We start from the raw sequence: 22,521 nt of genomic DNA, 5'->3' as shown, positions 1-22,521 counted from the left end.
AATGAAGTGGAAAAACAAAAACGAAGTCCAAAATAGGCAAAATACAAGGGAGAAGCCTAGCCCAGTGAGACAAAATGAATATAGGACAAGCCTAATCCATTAAATCTAAACAGATAACCACAATTAACAACCCGAATTAGCCGTTAATGGTGAGTGTCTGAGTATTGATCTGGTTGTCAAACCCTAGCATTTAGGCGATAATCAACAACACTGAGTTTATTAGTTTAATTTTTTAAGTTAAATAACTAGTGTCTTGTATAAATAATATCAAAAGTAGACACAATTTTTGATTTGATGTCACGTTAAGTGCTCACTTGAAGTGTGTCAAGTCATCCCGCCATTAAGGTGGACAGGTAATTAGGCCTAAACCTCCATCCTTCCCTAACTTTGTTATTGCTAACTTTTCGTCCATTCATAATCCTTCCTCCCACATTTTTGTTGGTTGGTTCCTTACTAAGGGCTTGGTATTTGTTTTGTTTCAATCCGAAACAAACACAAGTGTGTTGTTGTCAGGAATATTTTGAATAGTAATCGAAAATATGTTTCGTCACTTGTTAACTTTGTGGAAAATATATAAAAACACTAAATTGATGTTTCGATTATTTGCAACTATTTACGAAACAGCACGAAGCAAAACAATTTTTATAAAACACATATTTTTTTTATTTTATTTTATTATTATTTTTTTACTGTGTACTAAATACACTGATAAAACAAAAATATCAAAAACAAAATTCTCATCAAACGTGCCTAAATGATCGATTTTCAATGTAAAATATTCTCTCAACTATCACTGAAGCACTTCTCAAACTGTCCTGACATAATTTTTCCATTATATTTCCAATCACTATTTTTCATGTGACTTGTCATTTGGGATAAGTTACCCAGTCAAGACAGTCATTGATTCTCTCACGCAACCAAAAAATTGATGTTCTTTATTTCAATGATGCACCATATCACAACCATAATTTTCTCCATCGTCATTATTCCTAATATTGTGTGGAATGTCATGCCCTTATGTGGTTTTCACACTAACCCCTTCAATTAAATGAGTTGTACAACATATGAGCATTCACAATTCTCACTGTAAAAAAACTATTGGTGCGCAGAAAGATGGTGAACGATTAAAAATGCAATGTAAAGATTGTAAACGTTCATATACCACATTTATATGTAGAGGAGAGAATCATTCAATCCAACCAGCATACATTTCTTATTTTGCCGCCTATATATATATATATATTTTTGCACTTCTTCTTGAAAGTAAAAATTATATGCATCAATCGATGTAAGGTATCATCTAAGTGATTAATTAAGGTAAAAGATCTTTTCCTCTTGATGCCACTCAACTTATCCTATGACAACCAGCCGTTGGATCTCTCATTTACTACTCAGAAAGGGATCTCAGCCATTCCCTTACCGATAGTGGAGTATATACGGGATATTATATATATATATATATATATTGATTGATTAACGCGTGGATACGCTGAGAGGGTTCGACCGTTCAAGGAAATGCCGCTTAAACCAAGACTATCTTTTCTCGCCGGTCTCCACTTAAAACCAGTCCAACAAAGCCTTGTAAGATTCCCTACAATTTTCTTCAGTCACAAGGTGTTCGACATTTAACTCCTGTGCAATTGTATATAAGGGATTCAATTCCCCCACTTCTCTCTTCATCGTTATCTACTTCGGTTGCGTCTCATTTCTTTCTGTCCGAATACCTTTTTTATGCGTTAATGTTTTGAGAGCTGCAATCAAGACACTGAATTGGTGGTGAGTTTGTTAAAGATTGCTATTATAGTTTATCGATTCGATTTTTTATCTCTGAATTGATTTTAAAATCTTGAATAATTAGTTTCCTTTTGGGTTCTTGGATTTATTTATTTTTTCTCGGTTTTGGTAATCGAATTTGGCGGATGTGAGATTCTTTAATTCTAAAGTTTCCATTTCTCTCTCTATATATATAAATATTGATCTGAGGCGAATATTTTTTGGAAACCGCTATTTGTAATTTTGTACGAGGTTGTAGAATCGCAAGGGAAATGTTTTGTTTCACTCTTGAGACTTTTCTTGAGTTCTTGAGTTTTGCGCTTTGGAATTGATTGTTTTATGCAACGTAGATAGATCAAGTCGATGCAGTTGAATGATGGTCGAGGATATCAGCTGATATGTTTTCTAATTTAGGATCAAGTTTTGAATTTCAGTAAAGAAGCAAAAAAACAACTTGGGTACTTGGGGATCTATGAACCATGAATATTACTTCACCTGGAGTTGGATTCATATTGCTATCTTATTCAAACGCTTCTTAGATACTTGTGGAAGTATGTCTGATATTTGCTAATACTTTGTTCGGTAGGAAGGAAGGAAGGAAGAAAGAGGTGTGGAAAGAAAATAGGAAAGAATAAACAAACTGTCTTTGTTCGGTAGAGATGATAAAGTATAATAGGAGGGATGTGTCATCCTTCATTCTTTATAATTTTTTATTAGTCCAAAAATGGACTGAAGGGGGATCCATGAACCATGAATATTGAAGGTAGAGGTGTGGAAAGAAAATAGGAAAGAAGGGACAAATTTTCTTTGTTTGGCAGAGATGATACAAGGAAAGAAAGTATAATAGGAGGGATGTGTCATCCTTCCTTCTTTACGGGCCAGTTTGGTTGAATGGAAATGAAAGGAAAAGAAAAGAATGATAATGGAAGGAAATAAAAAAATGTGTTGGGTAGGAAATGTTAGATCGAAAGGAAGGGAAAATGAAGGATTTCGATGGATAGAATAAGACATGAATAGTAGCTTTTGTTATCCTCCCAAAAATGGGAGGAAAGAGTAATATATTTAATGAAACTTTGTTAATATCAAATTTGCCCTTATTTTTATATAAAAAAAAAGACTTTATGAAAAAGGTTATGGTTTTAAATTCATTACAATAACTTCATTTCCTTTCTTCCCCAAACATGATTACTATTATTTCCTTTCTTTTCCTTTATTACTCAACCAAACACGACAAGCAATTAACACTATCCTCTTCTTTCCTTTCCCTCCTAACTAATGTTATCATTTCTTTTTCTATTCCACTGTACCTACAAATTTTCATCTGTCAAAAAATGGGCTGAAGAGAGGGAGGAAGAAAAGTGGATTATTATAGAAGTTTTAAATTAAATACTATTCTAAATTACACAAGAGTTTTAAATTATAGTACTATCCTCTATGCATAACAATATTATAGATATTACTGGACATAATGGTGAAAACAATTTAAAACTTTATCTTTCCTTCTCTCGTAATGAACATAATAAATTGTGAGTTTAATCTATTCTCTTCCATCCAACCTAACAAAAAGAAGAAAAGATACAATCTCTTCCCTAGGGAAGTCTCATCCATCCCTTCTTTTCTCCATTCCATCCAATTATTTTTTTCCTACCGAACAGAGCATAAAGGTATGCATAATGAAAAATTATATATTTATATCTATATATATATATATATATATATATTTTTTTTTTTTTTTATTATGATCATGAATGCATAACTTCTCAATAATTTGGGGTACATACTAAGACCATGTTAACCATAACATTTATTCAACATTATAGTAAATAAACTAAGAAAAGTTAAAAAGGCTTTCCAATATTTGGACTCTTTTTTATAAGAAGAAGATTTGAGATGTAGAGAGAGTAGTAGGTCAGTATGTCATTTGGAATTTGGTGATTTGGTCCCAACTCCCAATTACACTTCCATGCGACGTAACTCTCAAAATTTTCACATGGATTTTAGTTATATGTTACAAACATAGGATATGTCATAGATTTATGGAAATTAATTTTATGCCTTGTTCGGTAGGAAAGAAGGAAGAGGTGTGGAGAGAAAATAGGATGGAAGAAACCAGTGTCGTTAAAGGCGCGCCTAGGCTCGAGGCGCAGGTCTAGCGCCTGTTGTTATCCCAGGGTCACTCACTGATGTTTACTAGTCGCGCACCTCACTGATTTTTTTTTTTTATTTAAAAAAACTATGATTATTCTATTTCTTAAGCCAAAAAAGGTACTTTTGGCAACTTAATAAACAAATAAGAAGGTCAGAACGTACGAGAGAAGAAACTTTTGTTCAAAAGAATAAACAAATAAGAAAGCCCAAGAGTCGAAAGTGTCAACCGAACAAAGAGAGTGAGACGAACGGCGAAGCCACGCCAGTTCTTTCTTCTTCTTCTCCTCTACTTCTCTCTCCTCTCTTCACCTCAACTCCTCTCTTCTTATCTTCGAACGGCAAAGCCACGCCAATTCTTTCTTCTTCTTCTCCTCTACTTCTTTCTCCTCTCTTCACCTCAACTCCTCTCTTCTTATCTTAGTTTGCAACTTTACATCTCTCTCTTCGTCTAGTTCTCTTCTCTCTGAATCTTTTTTTTTTTTTTTTTTTTGGGGGGGGGGGGGGTTTTCTTTAACACACACTTTCTCTCTCTTCTCGTCTACTTCTCTCTCTTCATCTACTTCTTCTGTATCTGTTTCTTCTTTTTTTTTGGCTCTGTTTCTTCTTTTCTTTTCTTGTTAACAGTTTCTTTTTTGTTGGTTAGCAAATTTATTTATTTTTGTGCTCTGTTTTGCCATTCAAAATAATAAATTCTGCTTTGCCTTTGAAGAAAACAAATTTGTGCTTTGTTTTATGGTTGTTGGATGATTGTTTAGTTGATGGATTTACTTTTTTATATTTGATATTAATTTTTAGAATATTGATATGACTTATGAGATATGAATGTTCTTATGGTAGTTTAAATTTAAAATTGTGCGCCTTACTTCACTTAGGCTTGCCCCTCGTCGTGCGCCTCAGGCCTAGGCTCCAAAAGACCTCTAGCGCCTTGTTCGTTAGAGATGATACAAGGAAAGAAAGGATAATAGGAGGGATGAGTCATCCTTCCTCCTTTACAAATTTTCATTTATTCAAAAATGGGCGGCAGAGAGAAGGGGAGACAAGTGGGCTATTATAGAAGTTTTAAATTAAATACTATCATAAATTATACAAGTTTTAAATTACAATAATATCCTCTATAAATTACAATATTATAGATATTACTGGATATAATGGTAAAAACAATTTAAAACTCTCTCTTTCCTTCTCTCCCAACGAACATATTAAATTTTGAGCTTACTCTCTTCTTTTTCATCCAACTGAACAAAAAGAAGGAAATGCACAATTTCTTCCCTAGGGATGTCTCATCCATCCATTCTTCTCTCCTTTCCATCTTAATTTTTCCTTTCCTACTGAACGAAGCATTGTCATGATATTATGTCTGTATATCATGAAAATCATCTTTTTCTTTTTCTTTCTATTTTTTATTTTTATAGTTCTCTTCCTTTGTACCTATAAATGCATGTATTGTTGTCATTGCCACAGTGTCCTATTTTTAGAGTTCGTCGTATCAGTGTGTCCACGTGTCCACGTCGCACATATATCAACACTTCATAGCATGGGTGTGAAGGTTGATATATTTGTTTTTTCCTTATAACATTTTAGGGATAGTTACTATTGTGGTGCAGTTGTTTGTGGTACATCAAAGATCACATGGTAGACAGTCTTCTTTATGCTAACAACTACTGAAACTTTATATCAATTCCATGTTTTATGGGTTTTATAGACAAGATATTGTAGAGTTATGATGAGTTAATGCATGAATTTTTTTTTGCATATTCAATCCAATCTGCTTTGCATATAGGACCAAAATCACACATCCCTCATCAACCCTGAAAAATGCAACAGCTTGGTTGGTAGGCCTCTTGAATCTCATACTAAATATGGGCTCAACTTCTCATATATAGGCCCACAGATTTGAAGTTTGAGTCATCAAATGAATTCCTCGTAAATAGTTTCTTTTCCTAGAAGATCAACCTCACAGTAGAAATGGGGTCCAGCCTCGGGCCATAACAAATGTCTCAGTTGAGGCTTGACCTTCAACCACTAGCTCTGTGTGGTCTTCTTTAGTTGCTGAATGAACCAACTTATAATTGGTTTACTACCCTATCAGAAGCCTGCTCTACAATCTAATCAAGCCCTGAACCATTTGACCGAAACAAAACTGTTGCTCAAGCTCAACTCATCAATACTGGAAAAGAGCCCAAAGAAGCTGATCAATACGCTGGTTTCAAGCTTTTTACAAGGCAATTTATTCATTTAACAGCTTTATCAGTGTAGATACGTGAAAATTATTGGCTAAATCTAAAATACAATATTACCGTTGTGAAGCATCTAGAATAGAAAAAATATAATTCTTCTGAAATCATGATTTAATCATCACATATGAGTATCTAATTACATTTGAACAGTAGGAGTTCATCACAAGATGTCATTGTTCCATTCTAAATAGATGGACAAAACTAAAAGCTGATCATTTATGAGCACCATTTGATACTACTTGTCAGCATTCTAAACAAAAATGGTACCTTACGACAATAAGAGCCCGTTTGGGATTGCTTTTCAACTGCCTAAAAACGCTTTTATCTTAAAAAAATTGCGTTTGGATTTGTTTGGTAACCATTAAAAGCTTTTGAATGAATCTAGAATTTGGAGCTTATAAAACTCAGTAGAGGTTAAATATATTAGGTAACTCTTTTTCCTTGGACAATAGAAGTGTTTTAAAAAATATTGTTACCAAACAAATTAAAAAATAATTTAATTGTGAAAAGTAGGCGGAAATAATTTAATTGTGAAAAGTAGTTATTATAATGGGTCACCAAACACTAACATGCTTGACAGCTCTACTGACAAAGCGTTTTTTATTCTAACAGCAACGCCAAATAGGCTATAAAAGATATGACATGTTGAAGAAAAAAAAAAATCCCTATGCAGCTAGTTGGGCTCTTTTGATCTCTCATCTGAACCCTTATGGGTGCACCTACTTCAATTAGTGTACAATGTAAAAAATGAATGAGTTTTCTGCTTCTTCTTCCTTTTCTTGTTTCTTTCTCTACATACTATATCGTATCAACTCAAATGTTTTTGAGTCAGATTTTCTGGTGGCATATAATGTTACATATATCTCTTCTCTTACAGTGGTTTTACTTGATGATGAAAAAAAATAAAATAAATTGCTTCTAATATATTTATTGGTGGTATCCAAGAAACAGCACATGCCTAGAACATTATAATAGAATTTTAGATTTTGAGATATTGTCAGAAAAATATGTCCATTTTTAATGAAGTATAAATGAAGATTTGTTTTTGTTTTAATCATACCTGCAGCTTCCACCTTTGACATGGCTGTGTTATGACCAATTGAACTACAATTCAAGGAAATAAGGTATAAAGCCTAAAAGTGCTCAAAATAAAATGAACCACGGATTGTGGGAATATGGAAAATATAGTGAAGATACTAAAGTCTTCCTGCCAGAAATGGGAAAAACTGTAAATGGCCACTTTTCCTTTACTTTGTGATAATAGATTAAGCATCTAACAAGGCATAAAAAATTTAAAACTTTCAGTTTCTCTGCTACATTTGTTTGCCCCACATCTCTATTAATTTTTAGTATTTTCATTGCCATACAGATATCTCTTGTTACTTTTAATTTCTGAATCAGTTTGCAATTTCAGGAAGCATGCATTTAACTTCATGCAAGTTGTGAGGGCGAACGGTCAACATATATGTTTGTCATCGCATGAGAAAATCAGCTATTCCCCATTTAGAATCTAAGCATAACGATTGTGTCTACAGTGTTGCAATTTGAAGCACATTTCCTGATTTATTAGGAAAAATGCTGTTATTGGTTATACTTTCGCAAGTCACATTAATTTTTCATAATTGAGGACTCTTTTGACTGGATCTAATAGCGCTAGTGATTTTGGGAAGACAGACAGCTCTTTTGTTGGAAAGAATACCAGTGGAGATAGTCATGCACGAGCCTGATTCTGATATTGTCCGGTGGGGTCTTAATTTTCTTGACGTTGACCAACTTTTTAATCCTGCTTATTATGGTGACAGTAATCATTATGATGTGAACATCTGTCGCGAGCAGTATATCGGAGATGGTAATTATGATACTGAGTGTAGCAATGTTGAGAATGATGAGGTTATTGCACATACTCTTCAAGATGAACTGTCACAATTATCAATTGCGGAAGGAGATGAATCTTCACATGCGATGGAGGAGCACTTGCAAGCATCCACTGTTTCTAGGGATTATTGGCCTAGTCCATCAACAAGAAACTTTTATTCTGGTATTGGGAAACAGCTGTTGCTTGTAAAATATGTCAATTGGTCTGGGATGTTGGTTGCCTTAGTTTTTTTTACCTCTTCTTATAACATGTTTTACAATTTTCAGGCCTCGAGGATGGTCAGGGAGAATTTGATGATGTGGGACCATCAAGTTCATGTTCTAGCCCTGGAGACAAATCATATGATGGGGAAGAGTATTTATATTCTCTGGAGATAGCTGATGAGTCCTCGCTTGATGGAGAAGTAGGCAAGAGGTTGAACCAAGTGGTTCCTGTTCCTGTAAGTGTAACCTATATAAAGTATGACAATGTTATATGAAACTTCTTCTTGTACTATATTCATACAAAAAAATTTTAACATTATTTTTTTTCTTTCCTTAAGCATGTATAATTTAAAAATACTAATGGATCTTTTTGCTTCATAGCTATCTATATATTGTCAATTGAAATTTACTGATTTTTTGGGGTGGGTTTGGATGCAAAATCCCTCGGACATTTTTATGCAAGCATCAGTTGTCTAGTATGCTGCGTTAGGTCACCCGATTTAAGGCTAGTTTTCCCACTTGAATGGAGAGTTGTGGTAGCTGATGCAAACAAATACAAAGTGCTAGAAATTTCATTTTTTAATACTCATGCAACAAAATGGCTTGCCTCTCTCTCTCTCTCTCTCTCTCTCTCTCATTCATTCATTAGTTAGCTTTCTTCAGCTCCAAAGTCTGAAATTTCATCCATCTTGGTTAAGCGTGTATTATTAGTAGCGTACATATGTCATTTGGGAAATTATCTGCAGTATTGTGGAAGTCAGTTTTTATTATTGTAGTCATATTCTGATAGTTTAACTATTGGCCAATGACATAATTTGGGAAATTTTTATTTTTTGGGTGCACATATGGGCATGCATACATTCGCCAATCTGAAGATTTTTTCAGTAAACCTTTTAAATATTACTTCCTGAATAAGAAGACAGTTTAAAGATAATCATGAAAAAATAGTAAAGATTCCAGTACGGAATTATTTGCAGATATATCCTTGAATTTAATTGATTGGTGGTCTTACTTCTAAATTGCTATAACTATATAAGAAGCTTTAGAAATAATAATTCCAGATTGAGAGAGAATATCTTATTCTTTTATGTCATCCAAAGACATTAGTTAGAGATCAAAAGTTGCTAAACCATATTAAATTCCAGATTCTGTCTGCATTTCTCTGTCTGACTGTTTTAATCTGCAGTGCTGCCTGTTGATCATTTTTTTTCTTCCTTTTTTTTCATGCTATTATGTTTTATAATTTAATTACTCATATGATGCAATCTATATCTATTTACATTGTGGCCTCTTGGATTCCTTTGAAGGGTCTTCTCCGTGTGTTTCAAATGCTTGCACAAAAACTTTATCAACATGCTTCACGCCATGATTTTTTTGGTTCTTTATTAAATATATGAACAATTATTTATCTGTAGTATTATGCATTTTGTGTATAAATGTTGTTCGATATAATAATCTATAAAAAATTTGTAATGTGTGTGCTTACATGTTTTTAACATGGCTCTAACCCTTAAAATTTACCAGACTTAATACATAATTCATTTTTGACATTGATTTTATGCAGCATGTACCTAGAATTAATGGAGATATACCTTCATTTCATGAAGCAACTTCTGATCATCAACGGCTGACAGATAGGTATTTTCTGATTCCTCTAGTTATTTGTATAAGAGATTGGATATGAATCGTATCATCATGAACAATCCTTGAGGGAGTAGCCGTATTTTAATGGCATTTTGATTCATTAATGTTTTTAGCATGCTGAGCTTATCTAGGGGTGAACCAGTGGGGGCCGTGGTTCTTCCTAAGTTGTTGAAAATCTAAATCATTTTTTATTATTCTCCCTCTCTCCCGGCACCATGCGGTACCAAAGGAAAATATCTCAAACCGTTGACCCTTATCCACAATGAAAATAAATAACTTTCAAAAGAAGGAGCAGGCGAATGATAACCTATGGAATATTTAGAACCTTCCCATCTCATTTGTCTATCCTTATACGTGTCTCGGTATCTGCGAGACAACCTTATGCATTACACACTTGTCAACAAATAGGTGTTCGTAGATTGTTCGCACACTCCGGCAAGAGTGAGTACAGCAAGGACATTAAGATCACTGGTATATATTAAAATTTTGAGAAGTTAGAAGTTTACAAGGTAAACTTAGTAATATAATTTTTTAGATACCTTTACATATGCTGCTTTCATGTCATTTTCTTGTTGTTTTTTTTTTCTTTTTCTATTGAATATGTCACTTTAAATACTATTCAAAAGGATATTTTGTGGTTCAAAGCCATGCAACTTGTCCTAAATCTATATTGTTGCATATGTTGTGTGGAACAATTACATTTTTCCATTAAAAAGCTAAATGTAGACACACGAAGTAATCGGCCCATCCTCAGAATTACAAAAAAAATTGAAATACCCATAAGTTTTCATCAACCTCAAGCATTTTGCGTTTTTAATATATTAAAAATTACTGTATGATATCTCACTTCCCATGCGTCACACTGGTTGGACTGACTCAATGGAAATTGAGGCCTAGGACAAAACATTCCATTAAATTTCCAATAATTTTTTTAAGGCATGAGATTTTTAGTTTCTTACTTAATTGACTTATGCTTTAAACTTTTCAGCTGAAATAACTTCATTCTTGCTAACGATTCACTTTTCATCGTTAGCAAGAATGAAGTTTTTTCATTTTGTCGTTGGCAAATTATTTTTTTATTTTAACTCTAATTTACTTGTTGGCCTTCAATAATTTTGGAGAATTTCCAAATGCCAAACTTTCATGTAAAATATGATTAATCTTAAAAATTAGGGATTTGATACTAATTGTACAAATTGTGAGTGAAAAGTATTTATAAAAAAGAAAAAGAAAAAGTGAGTGAGAGTAGTTTAAAGGTAGAAGATAAAGTGGTAGTTTTAAAAAAAGGGTAAAGTACAATGACACCCTCTGGGGTTTGCCATAAGGACAGTCATATACAAGTTCGTCTATTTTTGGACAATGACACCCCCTTAAGTTTGATAAAGTTAACAAAGACACCCCTGGACACATTTGACAATGGTGAATTGACCTTATTACCCTTTGATACATTAAATTAACAATTTATCCAATACAACCCTTTCTGATTGACTGAAATACCCTTGAAAATTAATATATTCTCATACTAATAAATCAAACACCCCACCACCACCACCACCACCACAGCCCCACCACAACCACTTCACACCACCACCACTAACAACCATAGGTGTGCGATGGTGGAGGTAGACAGAAAAAAACCCCTCCCCCCTTTCCCTCTCAATGTCATCTCCTAACACCACCACAATCACCACCATACTAGACACCAACCACCACCACAATAGAAAGAAAAAAAGAAAAGAAACAATCCAACCCAAGCACCACCGCAATCACTTATAGCCGCTGCCGCCATCACCACCAAGAAAATCGTCGTCGTCGTCGTCACCTACGTCGTTCAACCTGACGCCGTCGATCTTTTGAGTTAACTCAGCGCGTCATCATCCTTGGGTTTGGATGATGGATGATTGAGGGAAGATATGGTGGTGAAGCATGAGTCAGGGTACTGAGTCACGGAACAGATAGAGATCGGAAGGTGAGAGCTCGTCAATTCGATCCGATCTGGAAGACCGTCGAGAATGAAGGGCTTTGAATCAGAACCCACCTTCAGATGAGGCTCGCGTTTTTTGATATTGTCAGCCCCAGACGCGAGCGAAGTGGCAATTGCCGTTGAAGATGACTGAGGACACCGACGGCGTCAACGACGTTGGGAACTCATCTCTCACCCTCCTCAACACCCTCGAATCAATCGAACCAAGCCTCGATGGATTCGCCACGCATTCAAAGTTAGGTTCACTAGAAGTCATCATTTTTAAAAGTTAGTTTTCCAAAATGGGACAGAGGGAGTAGGAAACAATTTAGGGAAAAAATTATATAAGGAAACTTATAAAGAATACAAGGGAGGGAGAAAATTCGGCTTGGTTCACATCACACTGATGTGAAGATTAAATTGGTAATATTATAAAAAGTAGTACATTAACTTTTCAATTGGACCATTATTTTGGGACAACTAAAAATGGAAAGGTGGACATTTATTGTGGGACGGAGGGAGTAATATTCTTTATATGTAATTTATCAGTTTATCTCATCCCAAAAATATCAATCTCTCTCCATATGTATCCACCTATCTCTACATTGATTTATATGCATGCACATTATTCTGTTAATATATATTATAATATACAATGTGCCCTTCCTGAGAAAATTTTCTGGCTCTGTCCCAACCCGTGCATGTATTCCCACTTCTGGTCCTAGGATTATTTTTACTGAGAGCATTAAACACTACAAAATGAGGAGGATTCAGGACTTACCTCATAATTATCATTCTATTTGTTGGAATTTGGATTTCTATAGCAATTAATAACCAGAACAGGATTAGCCAGAAAAATTTTCAAGCCGATATAGAAGTAGAAATCAATGCTTGTCTGTAAGGTTCACTAGCTTAGACTTTACAATCTCTTGTTCGACTCTCTATAAAATAATTCTTAACAACCATGGGGATGATTTTAATCCTTTGTTTTGCAAGTGTCATACAGCATTTCACATTAGCATGTGGCTCGTGCTAAGTTTCTATTCATAGGCAGCAGCTGTGTAGAGAGATCTTATCTTACTCTTGAAAAATCTACAAGAGAAACTGAGGCAGGTGTTGATGCAATCAAATAGAGTCATATTCATGTGTACCTTCTAATTTTGTTTTTTTGTTTTTGTTTTTGTTTTTTTAATACTATCAAAATATCTTTGTTCTATATTTTACGAATGTAATGTTCATAGATTAAAAAAAAGAAAAAGGTTGCAAATTCAAGAGTTTTCTTGTCGCCAAAACTCATTATAAGCACATGTGCTATTTATTTAAGTATCTTTTTTGGGTTAAAAGGCGATTCAGGGGATTGTGTCCCTTTCAGATCATAGGAAGAAACTGAGAGAGTAAGAATGATTCAGGGGATTATGCTAAGTAACTAAGTTTGCCGATTTAAAAAACTTCAAGACTGGCAATGTTTATGATTAAGGTTTAGAGTAACTATAAGAAAGGTGGATTGTAGATATGGAAGGAAGCCTTTCTCACTGAATCAAGAAGTTTGATGTATCATAATGGGATACTATGCTTTGCTTGCTTCATTTTATGGGGATACCATGCTGTTTTGATTAGCAAATTGCTTCGTTGTATATTCTTCCATTAGAGGTGTAATACATGTATTAAACTTTTTTCCAATTCAGATTGCAATTATATGACTTGATTGAGCGAAAGGTTCAAGGAGATGGAAACTGTCAGGTAAGTGCCTTGCCTTTCTGTTTCAGTGAGATGAATTCAAACAATGCTAAGCAAGAATTAAAAATAGTGCTTTATGTTGTGGGAAGTGACAGGAGCAGGTCTTGCATTTGTATAGGATGCCAGATATTGTGGACCTGATGACTATTAGAAATAATATTATTGGAAAAAAATATTGTGCCGACATTACAAATTAGATGTTATGATTATATATATTTTAAAATTAAATAAAAGGGAAAGAAAGGGTAAGAAACTCATATACCTCTTCTTGTTGTTCGTTCGTGAGGTGCCCCCCTCCCCCGCCTCATTTTTTGCTTCAAATATATATATATTTTTCCAACTGCTCATTTATCAACCAAAGTTTCAGGGTTTTTAATAAAAAGAAAAGCTATGCCAATATTTACACTAACATTTCCTTTTTACGCATCACATTTCTTTGGTCAAGAGTTAAATATTTAAATTTTCAAGATCATCTTCAGTATCCAGGATTTCATTTGTGGAACTGGAGATGACATTGAGCCGCTAGTGTGCAATATAAATTTGTTGTGCTCTAGCTGGTCGTATCCACTGTTGGACTTTGCTCAGAGACTGAAATTTTATTTGTTGCTTTAGTCTTGATTTCTTCATCAATGTCTTCTTCAATTTTTCCAACATTTGCCAAATTTAACAATTGCACCAGTACTTGAATTTGTATTTTCTCGTCTTTCAATATATTTTATTCCCTTTAACTTTAACCTTTTCAACTTAATCTTATGCTTTTAATTACTGCTTCTTCCATCCCTTAACCTTTTCAAATCAAATTATTCATTCTCATTTTTTTTTTTTTCCCCTGTTTTTGCTTCAAGATTACATTTCATATCTTCTTCTTCAATTAGACCTCCTTTTTTTAATCCTCCTCCAACACTGTTCATCATATTTTTTTAACCAATCTTCCTGATTCTGTTTTGGAATGTCATGACCTTTCCTATGTTGGCTAAAATGATGGTGGAATATATACATGTGTGCACGTATATATATCCGGGGTTTTGTCTGTTGATGTTTGCTTCTTGTTATGTTGCTTTATATGGTCTCAGTGGTTCATTGATTTCAATCCTAGTTGAGTAGGGAATATTTGCCTATTTTTAAGCTGTATCTCCTTTGCTGTAATTCTGTAGTATTGAATGACTTTTGCTTATCAATAAGTCACTGAGTATGTCAGCTATCACATGCTGACATACTAAGTGAAACCATTGGCAAATCTGATGTAGGTTGTCTGAAGCCATAGTTTTGGATTTCAGATAGTGCTAGTAATTAATTATATTAACTAATTTTCCTTTCTTTCTCCTCTAGTTTCGTGCTTTGTCAGATCAATTCTATCGTAGCCCAGAACACCACGAATTTGTAAGACAAGAAATTGTTGATCAGGTGGTTATCCTAAAAATAGCATTTTTTTCACCTCAATGATTTTTGATATTTTTTAGTTCATCATATTTTATAAATTAATACTTCTTCGTATACAATGTTTGGTTATCATCAGCTTACGTCTCACCCAGAGATATATGAGGGATATGTTCCTATGGCATATGATGACTATTTGAAGAAGATGTCCAAGTACTATTCAAATCCTTATAAAGAAAATATTTAAATTCTTTCATTTTTTGTTTTATTTTTCACTAAGAATAGCTGTATTTATATACTGTATAATATTGATTAAACTAGGAGCGGTGAGTGGGGAGATCACGTGACGTTACAAGCAGCTGCAGATTCAGTATGGATTACCAACTAAATACTTTTTATTTTTTGTTCCCTTTTGTCATTTACTGTTGGTTTGAGCACACGTAAGTTTGAATGCAGTGTACTTGTATTGTAATTATTAAAGTTGTAGGATGATGTGCTTTCTTTTGATGATAAATGGAAGTATGGTTTTAGTTTCTGATAATATTTTTTAAAAGCTTATCCACAATGTCAGGATTAGGTGACAAGAATTTATGTGGCAGTAATTAAGTGTCTACTTATTGAATACGAAAGTGAACCCATAAGGGGGCTTAGTGTCAATAACCTTCCTCTGTATTTACTGTTAGTCTGTTTCTGCTGTATATTGTTGCTTCTTGTGTTACATTGATCATTATTGAAATAGTCCTGTATACATGTTATGTGATTTGGGTAAATCGGAGACTTGAATTTGTAGAAAATGAACAAATCTTACTTTACGATAAAAAAAAAAAGTGAAACATGTGTATTTTCAATAGTAGAGAAAAAAAAAAGTAAAAAAAATTCTCTGGTTAAGCTTTCGCATGTTATATTGGCTAGTGTTCTCTCTCTCTCTCTCTTCCCCCCCCCCCCCCCCCCCCCCCCCCCCACCCACCCCCTTCTCCCTCTTTCCCTTCTTAAAGCTACACCTATATTATTATAGCATGTATAAGGTCTATTCTTACATTTGATTTGATAGTAAGCTCATATAAATGCGAGTAATGAAATGGCTTGTGAAAATAAATTTAATTTACCCATGACTAATGTAATTCAACATTTTATTGCAGTATGGTGTAAAAATTTCAGTGATTACTTCATTCAAAGATACCTGTTACATTGAGATTCTTCCGAAGGTCCAAAAGTCAGAACGAGGTAACTTTCGAGGGCTATGTTTCTGTGAGCATTAGTATTAACTTGCTTTTTTGTGTTATGTAGTACTAAAATAGCCCTAATATTCTTTCCAATTATTAATCAATTGCAGCTTGCAGACCACCTGGTAATATCTCTGCTGGGATTTTTGCTCACTTATCTGCTGGCCATTTAAGTTAATTTAATATGTTTTTCTCTTTAAAAAAATGGTCATTCTGTTTTCTTTTACGCTTTTGTAGTCATACGATATTTAATATGGCCCTATAATCATATACGCACTTGTATTGGCTGTCTTCAAACTTTTTTGGGTGAGCCATGGTGGTCCTTACCAAACGGAAAGAAGAAAGATGTATCTCTTACAAGATCTATACTTTTTTAAACTACCTCAAAAGAAATATTGATAAACTTGTGTCTCGTTAGATTCCTATCAACCACTCCTGATAAGCTCTTTGTCCAACACTATCCCTCCATTTGATGGGGTGAAACCCGTTGTCAAATTTAAATCAACAGAGTCACAGGTTATTGGTTCATAGTTGTTTGCTTGATAGTGCCGGAGTAATAGCTCCCCTAATCATTTAAAAAAATAGGAATGACTCAAATTAAGTAGGCATTGTATGGGCTTCACAAAAAACACATCATGTATCTTCTTATAACAAATCAAGCTTTAATAAATTTCTTTTATAAGCATCTTGCAGCGGTGCTGCAAAGTGAGCTCAACACAACTGGGGCATAATGAAACACACTCTCTCTCTCTCAATATATATATATATTTATATATATATATGATTATTTTTGGAAAAAAACACACATTATGTTTTAGTTTTGCTTACAATGTGTTACAGATAGGATAATGTTATGGCGCTTTTTGAGACCATGAAGTTTTTTTTTTTGGAAGGTAACCTTCATAAAGTTATTCTCTCTTAATTTTCTTATGGGCTAAGCCAGTGCATGAGGCTCGTAGCGGTGTCTGGGGAGGGTTAGAGCTTTAACTTGCATGCCAAGTGGCTGTTTCCCGTTTTGAACCAGTGACCTCCAGGTCACTATGGAGTAATCTTACCATTGTGCCAAGGCCCGCCCTCTTCTTATAGCAAACATTAATGATAAGCATGCATTGCATTTTTTATATATTTTCCATGGTAGATAATTTGTAAATATTGTGTTGTGCAGTAATTTTTTTGAGCTTTTGGGCAGAGGTGCACTACAACTCAATCTATCCTCAAGGAGGTAATTTCCCTTGACTTGACTTCAATCTATTTGGAAAAAGGAACTAAAAAAGGAAAAAGAAAATTTTAAACTACTGCCATTGGGAAAAGAACTGTTTGGGAAGGGGTCTTTGGTCTTGCAATGCACCATGTTTCAGTCTGCAAATCTAATTTGATGTTGTATGCGAGGCTCCTTCCCTGATTTAGCCTCAACATTTGCACATAGACGTGTCTGTGTGTTTTTCAAATGAGACATTGAGCTCGACCCTCATGTAGAGAGTAACAGCTAATTACTGGCATATACACCACAAAAAAAAGAGAGTAAAATTTACACTCTGGAGTTGAAATGGGTCGAGGACAGTTTGTATGTTTGCCGTTAGACTATCTTCCAAAGCTTGGACCTAAGCTTGGACCTAGACTGATTTTGCTTCTGCACTTATTTCTGATAAATTGATAATAATGTTCAATTGTTATTGTTATACACACTAATCTCTGTTTCTGATATTGTTCAATTGTTTTGAAACAGATTTGCTCCCTAGTGATTTTAAGAGGAAGAAGAAGTGGTGGAATTTTAGAAATAAACATTAGGAGTGTCCCGTTAACGCGAGCTACAGTTACCTATTTTGTTGTCCGTCATACTTGAGCATCACTTGGTGTGACCGTGTGAGACTGACTTTGCATATTTACATATATATATATATATATATATATATATAGATGCTTTATGTTTATATTTATTTCTGCAACTATTCTGCTGTTTATATGCATGCGATGGTTTTTTTAGTCGCATGCTGAGGCAGTATGAATTATATTTGGAATAAGTTGATTGACAGTATATTTGATTTTTTAATCATATTTTAAAATAATGGAGTGGATGGAATTAATGCATATAAAACTTTTACAATTTATTTTGTTTTCCTGGGATTATGTAGGAAGTGTATACCAAATACTTGCGTTGTACTGAAACAATATTCAAGTTGGGGTATGCAGAAATGTTCTGAATTAATATGTATGGAAAAAAATTAAATTAAAGAGCTGATAAATTATGAGAGACAATAGATTACTCCAAGTAGAAGTCACAAATGGGATTGGTTTTGCCTAATATTTAGACCATACAAGCACATTATCACCTCCTCCTCAAAGGCTTCAGACTCGGAACTTTTTAAATAAGAGAGATTTTGAGGGCAAAGTATTTTTTTCATAATCAATTTCTTTACAATTGTCAACAGTGCAAAGATACACCATTGCTAGAGAAGCAAAACTTGCTCATAATTTAATGCAATTTCCATTTTTGGTCACAAATTTCCGTACACTTAAAAGAGTTCCCTGCAATATTTTTTATATCTCATCATCATACACAGAATTTTAAAAAAGAAAAGGGGCCAGCAAGTAGACATAAGACACTATACATCAGTAATCACACAATTCCAAAAATCCCCCATTTTTTTTCAAATTTTGAACTTTAAACAACTACAAATTCAAAAGCATAACCCTAATCATTTAATAATATATATATTTCTATTGCTCTGGAAGGGCGTCTTCTTGTCGTTTCTCCTCCTCCACCGGCTGCAACAACAACGCCGTGAACGGCATGTGCCGGTACCCATTATCGGGAAGTTCCATCCCCAAAGGCTGCGTCTGGCACAGGTCCAACCTGCAGCTCGGGGGCGGCGCCACCGTGAACAACCCAGCCGAACCATATCCACTGAGCGGCTGGGCCCTACAAGAACCCATCAATAGGGGGGCCGAAACTGACGGAGGAGATGACGATACAGGAATGGTACCGGCGGCAGTAGAGACGGGGTCAGCCGGGACAGTGCCGGTGCCGGTGGCGGCGATGATGGAGGGCTCGGCGTGGCGGAGGAGCCACTCGATGGTCTCGCCGTCGGATCGGTGCCCGAGCTCTCGGGTGAGCTGGAAGATGCGGGCGGCACAGAGCGCCGGCATGCGGACCCGCCGTCCGCGGCCGTTCACCTTGGTGTGACGGTCTTTTGTGGAGACAGATTTTCGATGAAAGACCAACTGATTGTGATTGGTGTTGGTGGTGATGGTTTGCGAAGAAGAAGAGGTTGGGTGGTGGTTGTTGTTGTGTGTTGTTGTGATACCGGGTAGGTTTGGTTGGTCTGTTGATGCGAAATTGTGAAGCACCATCTCTGAAGAAGCCATCGTTTTAGAGAGAGAAAGAGGAGAGAGAGTAGGGTTAGTGGGCGTGGGATTCGATTGACCCCACTGAATGGACCCTTTTTCCTTTATAGTCTCGGGAGGGAGGAAGGTCTTCCTTGACGTAAGAGTTCGGTGGGGTTGGGCTGGTCCACATGGAATTTGGGCCAAATGAATCTATTGTGGGCCCATTTATTTGTTAAGTGGGACCACTATCATATGTTTTCTCAATCGGTTTAGTCCACTTGGAAGTTATTTCAATAGCTCTGGGTTTTGTGTTTTTGCATCAAATCAGTACTACTACGTATACTGTAAAAGATAGCTCGGCAGAACTGGGTGCGTCGATATCATAAATTAATGTATCCAAAGTAAATCTATTGTGTGTTTGTCTAACACCGAATATAGAGTTGGAACGAATTCAAATCGTGGATGTCTTTTCTTAAAAACTGTTTGACTTTGAACAAGTTCACACGGAGTAATAATTTCTTAAATAAATCTTATCATAAACAATTACTTAATGGTCATTACTTTTAGAAACATTAATTGTAAACAAATTTTTAGCCATTGTTAGGGCTGGGCGGATCCAAAACTTTAGGTAAGGAGGGACAAGACTGAAATTTTGTAACAATTTCAGGGAAACATTAGCAATATTTTAGGGGTATGTATTGAAATAAGGAAAAAATAGCTTGACAAAATAATAAAAACATTTAAAATTTAGGGGGCAACATTTTATTACTTTTGCAGTTAAATTTAAAAAATAGCTTGACAAAATAAGTAATTTAATAAAAATAAATAGTTAACAAAAAATATTAAAAAGTAACAAAAAAATATTAAAAAAGGAAAGAAAATTTGAGAATTTTAAAAGGGAAAAAATTGGAATTTGATTCAAAAAAGAAAATTTGACATTTTTTAAAGAAAATTATACGGATTTAAAGAGTTAAAAAGAGAAGAAATACAAAATTTAATAGATAATTTTAGAAAATAAAATTTTTAAGAGGAGCATTATATAAATTTTTACATGTTTTTCATATATACATGTAAAAATTTATAAATTTAGTATATGTATTATTCCCTTTGTCCCAAAATAAGTGTCATACTTTCCATTTTTAGTTGTCATACATCAAAAACCAATACACTATTTTTTGAATATTCCTAATATACCCTTTGTCTTGAAATTATAAAAGCTATTAAAACTTCTAAAAAAAAGCTATTGTAGACCCCACAATTCAAATTTAAATTAGGTCAAGACAAATAATTTTTGTACCACTCATAAATTGCTACAAGGGCATATTAATAAATTTATCTCATACTATTATAAAAAAAAAAAAAAAAAATCATAAAAAATAACACTCTTAAAAAGTTATATTCCCCATAAGCAATATTCTTTGTGGGATGGAGGGAGTATACAGTAAACGGGGTTAGGCCACAGGCACACATATCCCAAACATACACTGGTTCGTCTCAGCAAGATGCATCCGTGTTCGATGCACGTCGAATACAAACATATGCTTCAACACAAAAAATACCCAACTTAGTAGTCAAAACTACTCATTGAATCAAAGACACAAAAAGGTCCTTGTTCTTTGGCTCACTATTTTGGTAAATAATTTATGCTATGCTAGTTATCTATATTTATTTGTTTTTTCCTTTTGCGCGTGTTTTTGCTCATTTTATATTACAAGGGGACCCATTAAATTCAATGTTATCTTTGAAATTCTAAACTTAATCCCCACAACATTTAAAGAGTACATTATTAATTTAGAGGGTGTAACTTTTCAAACGATATTCATTTATAATGAATGTCTTCTTCCAAAATTTTAAAATAAATAAATTTAAAAATTCACATTATTATTATAGGTGAACTACATCAAACCCCTTTTTTTCTATTTGTCTTTTGCATTAGACCCTTCTTTTCAATTTTTTTACCAAAAAACTCCCTCAACTATACAGGGGTTTTTTTTGGCCAAAAAAATAAAAAAGGAGGGTTAAGTGCGAAACGTAGATAGAAAAGAGATTTAATGTAGTTCACTTAATTATTAATTTGCATTTTTTAAAAAAATTAAGTATACTTTAAGAAAAAAAATTTTTAATTTTTTTGTTCACTAATTAGTAACATAAGTAAATTAGTAATTAGTAACATGAAAATGCTAGTAGTCTAATGGCCCTAATATGAGTAATTAAATAGTATTATACAATTATACTCCGTGTGCAATTAAGGTGGCGTTTGGGAGGGCTTCCTAGTACCAAAGGTCCTTTCACTTTTTGTATGAGGCTTTTTACATAAATTATATTAGAGAAGGACCTTTACTACAAAGAAGATATTTGGTGAACGTCAATTTTATAAGTCCTTTTAAATTAAAAAGTCATTTCATGTGCTTGGAGCCTTGGTGACAAAATTCAAAAATCCCTTTCACGAGTAAAATAATTATTTTACAATGTTACCCTTAATCATGGAGATGAATTTAAATTGAACCATATAAAAATTATTAAGACTAAGGAATACAACATTATTCTTAGGGTTGCACACGGTCCGGTTTGGATCAGATTGGGAGCATTTTGGGACCAAATCATTTATAACGGTTCTACTATTTTTGAAACCAGACTGAACCATAATGTCCATGAAACCAAATCAAATCAAACCGCAAAAAAACCGATTTGGTTCGGTTTGTCGGTTTCAGTTAATTTCCTTTTTATTTTATTTTAATTTAGAGGAGGCATAGTTTAAAAATAATAATAATAATAAAAATAAAATAAAAAATCAACTAACATTGATATAACACGCAAAAAAAATAAAAATAAAAAAATAAAAAAAAAATTAAGAAGAAATAAAGGAAAGAAAATTAAGATATATTTGAAAGGAAAGAAAATTGAGATATATTTGAAAAGGGAAATTTGACTTTTTTTAAAAGAAATTTAAGGAATTTAAAGAACAAAAGAAAGAAAGGAGGCACGTAAGAACTTGATTTAGGTTTAGGATATG

At 34.0% G+C, this 22,521-nt stretch overlaps 2 protein-coding genes across 7 annotated transcripts; one reads left to right on the top strand and one right to left on the bottom strand.

Annotated features, from left to right (window-relative positions):
• Window positions 1-1,481: 1,481 nt before the first annotated feature.
• On the top strand, window positions 1,482-18,276 carry LOC132293405 (OVARIAN TUMOR DOMAIN-containing deubiquitinating enzyme 12-like). 6 transcript variants are annotated; one of them, XM_059790872.1, is made up of 13 exons: window positions 1,482-1,776; window positions 7,225-7,282; window positions 7,573-8,196; window positions 8,301-8,473; window positions 9,802-9,875; window positions 13,530-13,584; window positions 14,911-14,985; window positions 15,098-15,171; window positions 15,280-15,328; window positions 16,098-16,182; window positions 16,292-16,306; window positions 17,347-17,403; window positions 17,908-18,276. In XM_059790872.1, exons 3-13 carry the CDS (start codon window positions 7,872-7,874, stop codon window positions 17,967-17,969), a joined length of 1,044 nt encoding a protein of 347 aa, XP_059646855.1. In that variant the 5' UTR covers window positions 1,482-1,776; window positions 7,225-7,282; window positions 7,573-7,871; the 3' UTR covers window positions 17,970-18,276. The 6 variants fall into 6 exon arrangements, with proteins under 6 accessions (XP_059646855.1, XP_059646856.1, XP_059646853.1 ...); XM_059790873.1 differs by lacking the exon at window positions 7,225-7,282 and having other exon boundaries at window positions 7,833-8,196; XM_059790870.1 differs by lacking the exon at window positions 7,225-7,282.
• A 311-nt stretch (window positions 18,277-18,587) lies between these two features.
• Window positions 18,588-19,588, bottom strand: LOC132293406 (transcription factor TCP11). Its single transcript, XM_059790877.1, has one exon. The coding sequence runs from the start codon at window positions 19,545-19,547 to the stop codon at window positions 18,900-18,902; it is 648 nt and encodes a 215-aa protein (XP_059646860.1). The 5' UTR covers window positions 19,548-19,588; the 3' UTR covers window positions 18,588-18,899.
• Between the last annotated feature and the right edge of the window lie 2,933 nt (window positions 19,589-22,521).

Source organism: Cornus florida, unplaced genomic scaffold (genome assembly GCF_030987335.1).
Source record: "Cornus florida cultivar Cherokee Brave unplaced genomic scaffold, ASM3098733v1 CherokeeBrave_3.0.0_Hap2_Chr02, whole genome shotgun sequence".
Taxonomy (NCBI): domain Eukaryota; kingdom Viridiplantae; phylum Streptophyta; class Magnoliopsida; order Cornales; family Cornaceae; genus Cornus; species Cornus florida.
The sequence above is the reverse complement of the archived record's forward strand: the minus strand, read 5'-3'. Positions and strand labels throughout refer to the sequence as shown.